The sequence below is a fragment of the Bemisia tabaci genome, chromosome 7 (assembly GCF_918797505.1).
Source record: "Bemisia tabaci chromosome 7, PGI_BMITA_v3".
NCBI classification, from domain to species: Eukaryota; Metazoa; Arthropoda; class Insecta; order Hemiptera; family Aleyrodidae; genus Bemisia; species Bemisia tabaci.
Window position 1 is genome coordinate 13460042 of NC_092799.1, and position 16620 is coordinate 13476661.

Consider the following 16620-nt stretch of genomic DNA (forward strand, 5'->3'; position numbering starts at 1 on the left):
CCGCCGATTTTTGGAGAGGGGGGTCGAGTGTGTGGTCGGGGGACCGCGGGACCCAAGGGAGGAAACTACCTGTACCTGTTGCACCGCGCCGAGCCGCCGTCGCACTGTGGTACCCGAGCAATGTTTCAGAGGCATTGAATCAGGTTTCAATTCTCAAAACGCCCAGAATACGCACTGAAAAAAAAATCTCGGTGTATTTACTAAGAAAAGGGTAAAATTGCCGAGAATTCAGGGTTCTATTTGATCCCAGTGTTTCCTTGGTAAGATTACCATTTATGGAATTGGTAATTTTACCGAGAAATCTCGGTAAAATTATTGAACTTTCTCGGTAATTTTACTGGACCTTGGTAAAAACGCCAATATTTTTTATCGACCGTGGTAGAGTTACCGAGATAAAATGGCAAAGTTACCGGGCATTGATTACCAATAAAAGTGGTATTCTTACCGGAAAAAACAGAAAAAATACCGGTTTTCAGGTAAGCTTACCAGTCTGTCTTGGTAAAATTACCGATAATTGGTAAAAAAAAGTGAGATGGTAATGGTACCAACGGACCTTGGTAAAAACGCCGAGAGTTTTTTTTCAGTGCAGCCGTCCAAACTGCCGTACTAAGGAAAAACGCCGTAGGCGCCTTCAGGCATTGCCAAATTTCCGTTGGCAAATCACGAATTTTCGGGAAAATTTTTAAACATTTTTCTTCCGATTTTTCAGATAATTTTGTTCGCAATTTTACCTAAAGTTCTTGAATATTTCTCGGAGAAGTACTCATAACTGTCCTCAAAAATTAGCTTTTTATCGAAGGGAATTTGGCAACTCTCGAATGTTCATACGGCGTTTTTCCTTAGCACGGCAGCACGGAAAAACGCCGTATGAACATTCGAGAGTTGCCGAATTTCCTCCGATAAAATGTTAATTTTTGAGGAGCGCTGTGAATATTTCTCCTTTGAATTTTCAGATACTGAAGATTAAATTGCAAACGGAATTCTGTGAAAAATTGGGGGAAAGTGTCCACGAAATCCTGCGTATTTTCCAGAAAATTCGCATTTTATTGAAGAAAATTTGGCAACGCCTGAAAGCTTATACGACGTTTTTCCGTGATAACACGGCAGAATACGGCCGTCCACAGGAAAAACACCGCAACTGCAATCAAGACTTTGTATTTTTATTTCGCGCATGCTGTTCTATTACAAGAAAACGTGATCACTATGATGCTGCACTTTGTAAATCAGAATTCTCAGAATGGCATGCTACAGTTAATTTAAAGTTGAGAAGGATAAACGGTCGTTGATTTTTCGGTAGTAGAACATTTTTTCAATGAAAAACTGAACACATTTAGAATTGAGTTACGGTGTTTTTGCCGAGGACGGCAGAATAGAGGAAGGGTCGTTCTAGGGCCCAAACTGCATTTCCTTGGCTCTACAATTTATTGCTCATCGAGAGTCTACATTTTACGGAGTGCATCATGATTTGGTCATTTTTTATCTATTCCGAGTTTAATACGGGCCTAATCATGGGTCTGAAGGCCGTTTTCTTTTTAGAAAAATATGGGTTTTGCAGATTTGTACTCGAATACCAAAAAATTCCTATTTTTCGCGAAAATCGGCCTTTAGGTCCATGGTCAGGCCAGTAGATCCAAAAAGAGACCAGAAGTGACCAAATCATGATATATTCCGTCAAATATGGACCCACAATGAACAAAAAACCGTAGAGTAGAGGACAAGTAGCTACGATGGGCCCAAAAACGGTTTCTATCGATACCCGGCCTAATCATGACTCTGCAGGCCGATTTTGACGCGAATTTTTCAGCATTCTATCACAAATCCAAATTTTTTTGTCAACCTGGGATATCTGGTCCATGTTTAGGCCGGTATTAGACCCAAAAAGAGATCGAAAATTACCAAATCAAGATGCATTCCGTAAAATATGGACCCCAATGAGCAAAAGATTGTAGAGTTGAGGAAATCCAGGGTGGCCTCCTTTTAAGGGGTTTTTGGGGTCGCTTAGTTCAGATATTGCCGCTAGTCTTTAAAAAAATCACTTTTTCAAAATGACATTATTGCAAGTTACAGCTCCGAAGCGACACCGACTCGATGCCCACCGATAAACTTGTATTCCTGTAGATACAGGAGTCTTATCTACAGTATGTACAATCGTTCAACATCTTGAAATTTTTGTTCTTTTTTCGATGTATTGCCCTTTTAAATCGGACTATGGGACCATAGTGCGCCGCGTCGCACAATGCCGCAGTCATCACGCTGTTGCCATGTTGGTCCACCGCAGTTCATACAAGTCTGTTCACCTGTTCGGTCTCGGAAAGGATAACCTAGAATAAAACGTAAAATAGAACTTGTTCCATGCACCCTGGCTATGGCTGAGGTGGTTCCTGAATGTCGATTGTTGAGATCGAAAAATGGGTACCTATCTCCGATTGAGACGATGTAGAACTCTCCTCCATTATATTCATAGCAAAAAAAAAATAATAAATAAAATTATAAATGAAAAACAGTAGTATCTATTGTTTGTTGATGAATTTTCTTCCTGTTCAAAAATATAATCACTGGAAATTTCGAGTTACTCTTCTTTTGAATGAATAAAATATTCGCTCTTAATTTATTTCTGAGAAAGAAAACCCTCAAACGATTTCCGCAATTTTCTTAGAGATCTGTGGAATTTCTTCACTTTCAAAAAAGTCATGGGCATTCAACATGATACTATGGTTAGTTTTCTTTAGGAAAAATTGAGCAAAATCGGATGTTTTTTTTAGGCTGAGATGGAGGTCCGCTGTTTTCAACTGATTCAACTATCGATATTTCACACGGGAAAGGGGACCTATAATCCGTGGAGGTAAACCTGTTATTACAGCAAATTTTGAAAAGACTGGCCGGGAAACCCTTCCCGCTGTTTGAAAAATTAGTTATTAGCTGCTCTGCCGTGCTAAGGAAAAACGCCGTATGAACCTCCAGGCGTTGCAAAATTTTCTTTGACAAAACACGAATTTCCTGGTAGACTTATGAATATTTTCTTTCCAATTTTTCAGATACTTTTGCTCGCAATTTCTCCTAAAGTTTCCGAAAATTACATGGGAAAATATTCACAAATTCCCTCAAAAATGAACATTTTATCGGAGGCAATTTGGCAACTCTCGAATGTTCATACGGCATTCTTCCTTAACACGGCAGTAGCTGATATCATTTTTGCGCCTTTGAAAAGCTTAACGTCTCATCATCAAGCAGCACTTTTGTGTCCTGAATGCGGTCGGAACGTTTACACTAAAATTTGTTTCGATTTTCGGCTGATTCCTTCACTTTCAATTTTCAGCGTGGGAAATCAAAACTCTGGGAGTGCAGGCTTTTACGTAGCCGAATGGTGGTATACCGTAAATGTGACGTCTATTCGGAAAACACAATGACACGCTTTTACCGAGCGCAGAACCTTAATTTTAACACATCCGCAGTTCGCCTTCAATTTACAGTGTAGGCAAGACGAGCTCCCGCGTGATCGAATAGTGGTATCATCGTGAATTGGTGTGCTTGTACAGAACACGCACAAAAACTAGCTATTTACGGGGCAGGAGGAGGTTACTTTAACGCCATGTCAGTTCGCCTTCAATTTTGAGTGTAGGCAACACGAGCTCTCAAGTGATCGAATAGTGGTATCATCGTGAAATGACATGATTTTTCGGGCTATCGCGATATCAGTGAAAAGTCACTGCGAGTTTTGAGTAGCAGTTAGCGATCACTGTCCCTACTGGTGAGTAAAAACGTATCGCTCTGATTTTTTTTCGGTTCTCTCTGAAAGTTAGTTGTAGAGAGTAAAATAGTGAAAGCGCCAAAACTGCAGTTTTCAAATGCGATAAAAATTATTGAATAAGTTCATGCATGGTCTTTCAAGTATTGCAGTAGGAAGCATCAAATTGCAAAGTTGTAGGAGGCAAAGCATTCTGCCGTGCTAAGGAAGAACGTCGTATGAACATTCGAGAGTTGCCAAATTTCCCGTGTTGAAACGTGTGTTTTGACGACATTCAATGCATATGTGTGATTAAAATTTTTAAACATTTTAGATTAAATTGCGTAAAAAATTGTCTGGAAATTTTGGAAGAATATATTTACAATTTTCCTATTAAATTCGGTTTTTATCGAAGGAAACTTGGCAACGTCTGAAGGTTCATACGACGTTCTTCTTTAGCACGGTAGCATGGTACCAAGATGTGTTCTGGCTTAAAGGAAAGTGAAGGAAAAGCGGCAAAGAATATTGCGCAACCCCATACCGCCTCACCCATTGGGGGGGGGGGGGGGTGGTCTGAGCTTGCATTACGGTGTCTTACGGCCCAGTTTGAGAAACAACTTATATCTTCCAATGAAAATCATATTCCTCAGATATTTTTCTAGGTGTCTCGTTCCGCAAACACATAACTCAGAATTTGGTTTTTTTTTTTTTTTATCAGAAATGTTTCCCCTACTTCTTTTTACACACAAAATATTCTATGCGGCGGATGATTGTGATTGTGACTAATTTAAACAAAAACGGCGAATAGATTCACCAGCGAGGAAGCGCAATCTCAAAAGTCGGTATACTTACGTGCAATTTGTAGTAAGGGCTATAAAGTGGGCACATAGATTTTTTCAGAATATCGCGCGCTTCGAAAATAAAAAGCGCGACGGCCGTGACACACAAAAATGCTCCATGGAGTAATTTACCTTTTAAATCCTTCCAGAATTCTCTAAATTCCGAAAGTGACTGCTGTACGGTCATATTTTGATGTGAACACTTCACTCAACGGTATGGGACGTGTTGCAGGGATTTTGACTGCCCCTAGCGGCCATTTTGGCGAACCAAACCACCTGTGACGGTCGTATCGAAACTTCATGAACAGCATATTTTTGAAATATTTCGGGTGGAAAATTCAATTTTTAAAAATGAAATGCAATGTTTATTCCACTTTGTAAACGTATTTTTGATGAAATTAGTACAAAAATCAGAAAAATTTATTAGACAAAAACAAAGTCATGAGGCTGTATACATTGCAACCTACGAATCATGATTGTGACGGTCGTGACATTTTAAGCAGTAAAAGCTGAAAATGAAGCTTAATATATCGACATACACAGTTTTAACTGTGATAATTCGTTTAAAAGGTCGTATCGAAACTTCATGACAGCATATTTATGAAATATTTCGGGTGGAAAATTCATTGTTTATTCAACTATGTGAATGTATTTTTGATGGGATTAGTACACAAATCAGAAAAATATATCTGACAAAAAAAAGTTACGAGGCTGTAAACATTGCAACCTACCAATCATGACAGTTACGGTCGTGACACTTTATCAGTAAAAGCTGAAAATGAAGCTTAATTTATCGACTTACACAGTTTTAACTGCGATAATTCGTTTAAAACACGTATTCTCCATACGAAAACGTGAAATGTGAGATTTTTTATCACACATTTTACAAATAAAACGTCCGTGACTGGAAATAGACACTTTTCGCACAGTAGTTCTCTTAAATAATTGTTTCGACTTGGTAAGCGGAGCGATGAGCAAGTAAAAACGACAGGACAGGATTCGATGTATACGAGCTCCGCTCAATGCGCCCGCAATCTCAAGGATATGCAATTTCACCATCACTCACCGCAGTTGCATGTTTCCTCCGATAGAGCTCTCGATTGCCCATGATCTCTCCACACGCGGCATTCAGCTGTCCCTCCTCGAAGGGGACATCGAAAGCTCGTCCGAAATTCTCGACCTTAGCTTTCGAATATCATTTGTGATCGATCAAAAGCAATTGTATCTGAACTTTTCGGCGACAAAATCGGAGGATAGTCGAATACTGACGCACCCTCGAGGATTTAGAATTTCAAGAAACTATGTGGTCTTGAGCAGCCTTAACTGAATTTGGAGATCTGAGCAGTCCTCGGCCCATCGACGCCGACAAGTGTAACTACCTGTTGGTGGTGGCGGTATTTGGCGGCCTCCCTGGGGCTGCATGCCTTCCACGTCAGCCAGCAAGGAGCCAACACCGGTGGTAGATCAACCCCGTTCTTTCAGCTCTGCAATTCGGACGCGGGCGCAGCAGCATGAAATTGGAGGTGGCATCATGGCGCCTTAACCCCACTCGGGAGGGGTCCACAACCTGACAGTGGCCGGTACCGGTAGGTCACTGCAGCGACGTGGATTTGGCATGGACTGCACTATGATTTCCCAAAATCAGACAACTTATATCCCACCTACGAAACCTCATAAAGCTATAGATTGTTTGCCCAACGAGCTAGTAGGTACCACTCTCTCTACCAACAGCCACCAGTGCGTGATCTAGAGCCCCTCTCCTCGTACAAAGAAATAAAAGGCCGGAGACAGAAGGGTTGAGAATGCGGTGCTCCTGCCTAGGGCAGCCCGCAGCTCCTACCCTTGGAGGCAAGTATAATCCCTCGTAGGTACCTGTTTGGTTGCCCATGGTGGTACCTATATACATAGTAGAACTCGAGATTACCACTCATCTATGAAGCTAACTATTCCTAAGACTGTAATTGAGTCCAGGAAGTTAAGAAGAGAAGCTCTAATTGAGGCATGAAAGATCGAAACGAATTATCATCACTTTTCAAGGAAATTGAGTTAAATTTTGATTCTTGTAGAGTATTTCGAATCTTTTTTGAATATGAAGGTGTAAATAAAATGCAAAGTCTAAATAAATAGTTTAAAATATATTTATTAAAAAAAATAAAACAAAACATTATTGCATTAAAAATTAAACGATAATATACTTAATTCTTAAAATTTTGAAATTTTCTTATGTGTGTGTTTGAAGAAATTTTCATTAAAGCATTAAAAGTTGAACAATAATAGTTTTCTTAAAATTTTGAAATTTTCTTATGTGTGTGTTTGAAGAAATTTTTCAAGCTAATGATAGAACTAACTCGGCAATTGATCTCGATTGGCCCACAGCCAGTAAGATTCAAGATTCAGGATCAAAACAGATCATCTCCAATAGACATTTTCAATTTGTTGAAAATCTAATGATTTATTTCTTGCTTCAAATTAACTAGGTATATTAATTTCTTTTGATGCTTGCAACGTTGTAGACTCAATTCGAAAAAGGATCGTTTGACAAGTCCTTATAAAATGACAGTTTTTTATGGTACTCAAAAAATTTAAGAAAAGTGGAAACTAATTATTTTGATCCTATACGTCATGATTGGACATATTTCTACCAAACGGAACTATGTGCATGAAGACATGAGCTCTGAGACCCATAAGGATACTTAGTTTCAGGGCTCACGTCATAATACACATAGTTCCGTTTGGCAGAAGTACGTCCAATTGAATTGACGTAAGACATTTCGGTTTTGGTACCTATTAGAAAGTCAAAGATATGTTTACGTAAAAGAGCCTGAACTAGTAGAAACGCTTCCTTGGTGGGTAGTATCATACCACCGATGTTTAAAACAATATCATTTGCAAATCATAGGAAGATGCAGGGCCGGATTTACCTACTTGCCGAGCATGGGCATGGGCCGCTAGTATTTTGCCGCCCCCTTCTCATTTTTTTTGAAACCTCAATGAAAACCATCGAATGAACGTGCCAGCGGGGGAGGGGTGCATGAGACGCGTTTACTGGTGTTGAACACATTGCCCTGTCAACACTAATAGCAAAAGTTCACGGAACTTTGTGCGAAAGTTAAGTTTCGTAAACCTATCTCTGTGTGGACAAGGCCTTCCATTCATAAGAAATGAACGAAAAAATTATGAAAGAACAAACATAAATGTGGATTAATGATTTTAACTTCCGCCGCCGCGCCTCGCAGACCGCACTGTGTTTGACGCAATTCGTGAAGTATTCACGCAGTGTCTTGTAGGCGCTATCCGTTTCACGCTGTCCGCAATGACCGCACTGTGTTTGATGCAATGCGTGAAGTATTCGTGCAGTCTTGTAGGCGCTATCCGTTTCACGCTGTCCGCAATGACCGCACTGTGTTTGATGCAATGCGTGAAGTATTCGTGCAGTCTTGTAGGCGCTAATACGTGTTACATGCCGATCGCCGCGCCGCGGGCTTCTCCTTTTCATCTCAAGTCCTCGTCGTCATTTCTCTCTAGGTAAGTCGCGCCGTTCCAGGCCAAATTGCGTGTTTGGTTTCTCTCTTAACTCGACTAATTGAGGGTGCTGTCTCTTGTATCACTTTAAGACGACAAAAGAAGAAATTACTATACTCTCAGAAAATTAGAGATTTTGTCGCCTTTTCTCGTTTGTAATTGTTTTTTTCTAAATCCGGAATTTTTCATACCTACATTTAAAAAAATTGCAAAATTTGTCGCCCCCTATAGATTTGCCGCCATGAGCTGCGGTCCATGTGGCCACCCCCTTAATCCGGCCCTGGGAAGATGCGAAGTTTTTGCATTGATGCATAGCTCTCATAAAGCAGCAACTTTGTTCTCAACTTGAGTTGGAAATTAAGTTTTTATTTGAAAAGCATAAAGTATATGACTCTAAACCCTAGAAATAACATCAATTTATCCTCAATTAACTAAAATTACACAGCAGCGCATTCATGTATGATTTTTAGTGTGCTATACTTAAAAACTTTGCAAAATCACCATGGAAATTTAGAGTGAAAAATTTAAATAGCTGATTTAACAATTTTGTAGCTAAAAAAATAACTGCAATGTTTCAATGTAGATTTCACAATGAAAAATGCTGCTTTAACCACCCCTGTAGATAAATTAGCTTTCCACTATTGTAAAATGTACATCTGAAACATTGCAGTCACTTTTTTAACGATTGAAATGTTAAATCAGCAATCCATTTTTTTTCCGTGAAGGTAAAATTGGCTTGTTAATATCTAGTAGATCGAAGTACGTTTTGCAGTAAGGAGCTACTAATTCCGGCTCACTTACACGATCAAATTGAGCCATCAAACTGAAGCTCTGATTGGTGGAAAAAGACCTGAGGTGAGGATTCGACCAATGAGAGGCCCAATTTGATGGTTCAATTTGATCATGTAACCAGGGTACAAGAAACAAAATACATGATATGAGTTTCCTCATGCAGATATATCAAAATGCTTAAAATGAAGTCGAGTTTTTCAAGAATTATTATCAACATTTGTCATCAACTGAAAAACCTCCTTAGTTGCTGAAGCTTTTTTTTTCTATTTAAAGGAAACTATAAGAGGTAACCATGACAACTGTAAAGTATTTTTCGAGTGGATTAGTGACATTATTACCTTTTCTCTACTTGACATTTTTGCACATCAAGTTTCTTGTTTAGATCGCTTCAATAAGCAAACTGGCGGCAACTTTACAGAGTCATACATCTTAAATGTGTATCAAGTTTGCGTTCATTCTCAAAAATTCAGAAAAAATTGTGCACTATATAATGCAGCAAACAATGATGCAAAAATGTCTTGTGGAGAAAACAAGCACCCAATTCAGCGGTTTCCGGTAAATAAGTTGTTCTTTATGTCTTTTCCATTTAATTTGTAATTTAATCGTGTGGAAATTGTGTCCGAAGGTATTCACTTTTTTTCTAAAAGAGAGGGTAATTTATGAATGATAACAAACTTATAAATACAAATGTAAAAGAACAGAGATAAAAAAGGAGATATTTTTTTTATTAAAAATCAACATGAATAGAGCATAACTAGTAGAAAATTTTAACTTCAAGACTAACTCATAAAATAAGAATACAAGTCAAGAGTTTTTACAAAAAAATAATCATATTCGAAAGGACAGTGATGAGCAGAATGGCGGTGAGAGAGAAAGTGAAACAGCGCAATTAAGAACGATGAGTCTTAGGTTTGAATTTTAGTACCTTAAACTCAGTTTCGACGAAGAAAAAAAAACCCCCTTTACAAACATTCAAATTAAGTTCTTTTTCTTTACTTATAAACTTAAAAGGAAATACCAAAAAGTAAAGACTTAATATCTTTACTGGTTTTACTAGCAGTTGATCTCGAGCTTCTAAAATGGGTACCTAGCTTCTGGATTAATGCTTAAAATACATTCAACTAAAATTTCTCAAACCTTTGAATATCAAAGAACAAAGTCGAAAATATTTTGTAATTAGATGAAAGTAAATTGCTTAAGTAGGTAATATTTGTATAAAATTGCATTGAAACGAATTTTAGAAGTGACCAGTAATTGAAAAATACAAGACCGACAGAACAAATTTTAAAACAGATTGTTTGAAATATTTTTAAGAAACCTCTCTTAGTAAGTCAAGAACAATGCAGCTATACATGAAATAGGGATCATTAAACCACCCCTTGAAAACATATGTACAGGTTGGAGTGACATAACTCACTTATTATTTTGATTTTGGAAACTTGTGGTAGGTACAAAAAGACTTTTTATCTCGTAAAAATTAACTTCGGTAGAATTTCCAACTGAACGTTCTGGAGATTGCAAGAACATTCTCTAGCATCCAAAAACTTTTTGGAGAGCTTGAGTTCTCAATAGATATTGAATTCAATTTGTACTTGGCCGTTGCTTAATACTATTGCACAATAAGAAAGAGAAAAAAAATATGATAACAAAAAAGAAATGAACAGACTTCAAAGAAAAGAGACATGAAAAAAACGAGAAACAAATTTAACGGTTGAACAGAAGAAAATATACTTACTGAAATTCCATGCACATTTTGCTGGAAACAATCACATCAACGAAAACAAATCAGTATAAAATTCTAAAAACTTAGCGTGTACGTGGAAATAAAACCTCATTTTGAAGAAAAATTAGAAATAAAAAAATTAAAAATCAGACTTGCAGGATATTTCTTTACAGTAACAAAATTACGAGAAAATTTAACCTCTAAGAGTCACTTCCGATTCAACCAAACCGATATCAACGGTGAAAAGCAGGGACGCGTATCTTGGTTTGCCAATATCCTGTCATGCTTCATTGTTTAGAGGGAAAAATACTCTCCATCATGTCTAGAAAACTTTCTTGATTTTTCACCTCTGTGGGAAAAATGATTTATAAAAATTTCGAGCAAAAGCATTGGTTTGTGGAGATTTGGATACAACGCAAACAAGGTACCTACACATTCTGTACATTCATCATTGACATACAGCTTAATGGATACGACAAAAAGTTTACAAAACACAGTTGCTAGCAACAAAGCCTTGCAAACATGTACACTTATAATTGTTATTTACTCCTCTCTTAGTTTGGTAATTAAGTTACTGAAAAGTTACTTATGACTAAAATTTGTAACTAGAAAAAGAATTTTGTATGTTTCCTCAGCTTTCTTGTACAGTTTCTTTTTTTGAGCGAAATTTCAAAAAACCTGTTGCCTCTCTGCAGATAATAGTCTTTAAGAAAAAAAGTTATAGATCTTAAATAATTTTCAATAAAAGGCAGGAGCAACTATTCACTACTTTCCTGTGAATACAGTAAGTAGCAGGTGCTTGATATTTAATTCGAAGGATACCTTACTAACTAAGATCACGTAGTATATATTAAATGTACATTGTTAGTATTACATTTTAAGTAAAAATTATACATTCAATGTTGTGGCTAGTTTTTCATAAAAAAGAAGTCAAAGCAGCGCCTAATAATCTCAAAAATTAGAAAGCCTGCTATAGTACAGATATTGAAAGTGTATCAAACACAAGCATGGGTAAGAGAATTTGATGAAGTAGGACAAGCCGTAGCGCCCTTTCCTACTTTTCTAAAAAAATATTTTCCCTAAAAAATATTCTCCAATTTGCGTAAAATAAAATAATGTGTCACTGAATTTTGAAAATGAGCTGGAGCCTGCGAATAGAGAAAATTTTCTAAAAAAAAAAAAAAAAAAAAAAAAAAAAAAAAAAACCTAAAAGAAACAAAATTAATAGATTAAAAATGGAATTAGAAAAATTTAGCAAAGTTTACTGATATTACTGAAACACGGAACAATTTCAGATAGCATGGAGCAATATTTATCAAAATTCAATTTCCTGTTTTATTTGAATTGGGAAAACTTGAAGTTAATAACTCAAATACATATTATTAGATTGAAGAAGAAACTACTATGATGTGGTATAAACGTTTTGAGATTATTGGTGCACTATATTAAGAATATTTGAATTACATAAGAATACCTAATCATAAAAATAAATGTACATTAGAATAGAGTAATATGATTAATTTATCACAAATTTTCAAAAGGAATTTCAAATAAAAAGAAAAAAAAAAAGAAAAGAAAACCACTTAAACAGATATTTACAATCTGTATAATAATTATAAAAGTTGGAATTTTTTTGTTCCTTGTTTCTTAAAAATTGTACCAGCTTGGAAACATATTTAATTTAAAATAAAAATGAATGAATTTCAGGAAGCTGATGATGGCAAAGCTTTAAATTTTTTCAGGGAATAGGGAATCGCAAGAAATGTTTACGGACAATATTTCCTTATTAAAACTTACAAAATTATTGCAAACAAGAAAAAAAAAAAAAAAAAGAAAGAGGAAAAAAACTTTTTTCTGGTTGCTGAAGATTCTTTGTATCAAATTATCATACTGACTCAAATATGACATGATTATGTTTTGTATAAGACGCATGGAAAAAAGATTATGAGGGGCAGATGTGAAATCTAATTAATAGCTCAGTTCTTTGCAAGCCTCAAGGGAATGTTCAATGATTTTGTTAACAATTTGATTTAGCTTTGCATCATGATAAAATTTACTTAGCTCACACTTAAGTATTCAAACCAATAAAATTTGATGAAATCATCCAATGACTTCATGTGTGATAAAATACCATAAAGAGGAAAAATATATTTCTTTTGATTCTGTGAATTTGATTATGAAAACGTGATGTAATACACTCTAATACATAATTCTTCCAATTAAAACTTAGGGGGTTTGATACTACATTCTCCTAAAAAAAACCTTCCAAGATCAGTTTCACAGACAAAACTAAGTTTTTTTTTATAGAAAAGAATAAGCTACATAGAGTCATGACTTTCCTCTGTATTTCATGACAAGCACTTAACACCCCTTTTTCTCAAGTTGAACAGAAAACTAACAGTGAAACTGCCAAATTACGTATCTTGTTTGCGGTATTTTGAAATTTCCGCTCCCATTATATTTTTTTAATGGAGATCAAATCAACATCGTTCCTTGAAGTTTTCACAGAATTTTCCTCACACAGAGAAGAAAATCACAATAGTTTTCAAGAATTGTTGTTGAGTAGATAGTTTTCTATTTAAAAAATAAAGTATGATAGGAAATTTGCAACTTTGCAAACCAAGATACATGGTTTGGGAGCTCCACAGTCGAATTTATTCCATCATAAAAAACTAACAAAAGACCATAATACTCTCATTCAAGAGGGAAAATAACGATCAATGAGCCGAGCATTGTAGATAACAATTTTCAACAATGAAATAACACCAACTTGAGGTTTGGTTGATAAAATGTGGTGATGAAGTTTTAATCTTGAGCTCAATCATATTTCTGAGACGGCAAGTATATATAAAAAAAATGAAATATTTACAAGAATACCGGACATACACAGGATGCTTCAAGGAAAGTTTGGACTCCACTTTTTTTGTCGATTAGCGAACCTTGATGAATGAAAATAGGATCCGCATGTTCCGACTGAGTTCAATCAAGAAAGAAGGGTTGAAAGGTTGCAGTAATCTCCATTATAATGAAAATTCGCATGAATATTTATGGTAATATGTTATTTTTCAAGAAACAAAAAAGACAAAAACTTATTTTGTAGCATCCTGAACAAATTCCATTAAAAATAATAAGAAACTAAAGTCATAAAACAATTACATGAGAGTTCTCAATTTCTCATGTCTGCAAAAAATATATTCCTAATTTTTGCACAGTTTTGAGCTGAAAAGAGAATGGGAACGTTGGCACTCAGCTGCTTACAAAGCGATTCGGGAATATTAAATCTAAACGTGTCAATACTCAACAAGCTAAAAAATGTACAAAAACACAGGTAAATGACTAAATTACAAAAATACGAGCATTAACTACATATCATTCTTTCATGCATTGAATAATCTAGTTTTGGTGAGAGCAATAAGCGGTATCAGACTATGATAAGGAAGAGAGGGAAAGAAATAATCAAAAGAAGGGAGGTATGAGAGTAAAGGAGAAAAATTTGATCTGATCATTGTTCATGACGTCATCTACTAATGGTTCATAACTTTACAAAATATTTGATTTGTACTAGCATAATACAATACGTAACTGATAGGATTTCAATATTTCACAAAGCAATGCCATGATTAGGGCTCCCTAAATGTTTTAAAAAAAGAGATACAAACAGAAATGCAAATACTACAATAAAATTACGCACAAAAGCTAGCGAGGAAGACAGCTGCGAGTAGAATAAAGGTCATGTCTACGTTATGTCAATGTTTGCAGAAAAAGTGAATGGAGGGATAGTCCTAGCTGATTGCTCTTACAACAAGAGGTGGGACTCTGGGACGATTTTGATTAGATATTCGAGGGAGCAAGAGATGCTTTGAAAAGAGTTAGGAGAACCAACCAACATGAGCATTGAGATCAGATCTAAAGAAAGTTCTGAAAAACTAAGCCATTTCTCACAAAACAAGTAAAAGTACGGACAAACGGTCTCTGTTAAGAGTAAGAGAGCCAGCTGTGATACCACTTGTTATCAGACATTTGTTAATATACATTCAAAATAAATAATGACCTTTGCTAGGCATACACAGCGTCGAACGGACATTACTCACTGTGCGGCAGAATCTTGTCTTCTTCAGATTCATCTTCTATCAATCGAGTAGTCATATTTCTACATGTGCTTCAGACAGTGTGAGAGTCATAATTTCAGTTTTGAAAACCTGACGAAAGATATTAGAAAAACTCCCTTGGCGTCAAAGCCAACTCAAAACTGAAAGAAAAATGCATTGACAATTCCGTACCTGTCTTAGTGGTACCAGCATGAACGCACTGACAAGTGATGTCACCAACTTCCTGCGCAAAAAATGTTGCGCCCTTACAGTGAACTGTACTTAAATTTCACACTATCACTGGTTACATGACTGACACATTGCCATTATGAACTTTTATTATCGATCCGTAGCCATTCATATTCTTAAGACTACCATTTGCAGATACAGCACACTTATTTTCGTGGTTCCATTGCGCAACAAGATTGATACAGGATGACTTCTTAGCATTGAGGGATTCACTTTCTAAAGTCAGTTCTTCTTCCGAGCTGGTGGAAGGTTCATCATAGTACAATTTGAGTTTGATAAACTTCCGTCGTCGAGAGTCACGTGTCCAAACAAATGCAATCATAACAATAAACTGAAACCCGAAAGAAAGATTCTCATTACAAACGTTTTCATGCCAGCAGACGGAGATAGAGCATTGGATAATATTTTGGAGCCTAAGAGATGTCTTAAAATTTGAAAAATGTATCCAATAGTGATTTTTTGAGAGAACAAATACGCTTTCTTAGCAGGAAACTTAACTATTTTTTGCCTTCAAATTTTTTTTGAAATCACCCTCAATCATGGAGGATATATTCACAAAATTTCAAGTCCCAACATTATTCAATTTTCTGTTTAAAAAACATCAGAGCAACTCAACATTGGAGAAGATTAGAAACGTCTCCAGGTTTGTTGTTCAAAGTGATACACAGAACTATAGACAAAAAAGACAAAAGGGATCCTATTGGTGGAAGCAGGTAGTCGCAATCGACAAAGGAGGTAGGTAATCAAGTAACTAACAGCAACCTACAAGAGACCCTTTAGATAGTGCATCATTTACCCCCTTAGTCCATAAGAACCACCTATTTCAACCAATAGATTCTCCATTTGTCTTCTTTGTCTATCGCTTTGTCTATCAATTTTAACAATCAGCCCACTGATAAAGCTAGGCTACTTTCCGTTAGATTGGGTAAATTACATATTTAAGTTCAATCCACTGTGTTCTTGCACAGACGCTAAAATAAAAGACACAGTCAAAACTCAGAGCCTTGACATTGCTAATATTGTATTAAGTCCATGCACACAAAATGTCACCATACTGATATTAACGTTTACAATTCCTACGGATGATTTGATTTTAAAATTTTTGAAGAGATTTGCTGATAAGTCGATCGCATAATTATTACTTAAAAAAACATTTTTACAGTAAATTTTTAATGATCTTTTCGGTCAAATTTTCGCATTAAAAATCTGATTTAAACTTCAAACAGCAATACTTAAAACTTTGCTGAAATCAGACAGAAATTCAAATGCCAGAACTACTGACCATGCAAAATAAATGATAAATTCAATGAGGGTTGATACTTACCAAAGTCGAATGAATGGCGATTACAAATAAGGTTCCATTGCTGAAACCAACAAGGTCATACAAAATTCCGGCCACAGAAGGCCCGACAAAAGCACCGAGAGAAAAGGCAGACGACCAAAGCCCGGAGAGTACTCCGAACGTTGTTATGTCATCTGCAAAACCTGCCTCCCTGAAAAAAAAGAAAATTACTCTTCAGATGATTTTCTCGAAGGATAAGATGGTATAGGTGTAACCAGGCACAATTCTTGAATAATCAATTCAAAGGCTTATCTGAAGAGTACATTCATACAACAGAAGCTGACGCATTATTCAACTGTGAAAAATTCAATAATAGAGGGACAGTGTATACCAAGAAAATT

The 16620-nt window shown here is 36.2% G+C and overlaps 1 protein-coding gene across 2 annotated transcripts in view; it reads right to left on the reverse strand.

Moving 5' to 3' along the window:
• Nucleotides 1–9581: 9581 nt before the first annotated feature.
• The window catches only part of LOC109035323 (MFS-type transporter SLC18B1), a 39492-nt gene continuing 32453 nt past the window's right edge, over nt 9582–16620 (reverse strand). For both annotated transcript variants that reach the window (XM_019048912.2, XM_019048911.2), the window contains exons 10-11: nt 16262–16430; nt 9582–15268 (exon numbers count right to left, since the gene is read on the reverse strand). In XM_019048912.2, coding sequence (XP_018904457.1) covers nt 14993–15268; nt 16262–16430 — 445 coding nt within the window. In that variant the 3' untranslated portion in view covers nt 9582–14992. The remainder of the gene's footprint in view (nt 15269–16261; nt 16431–16620) is intronic.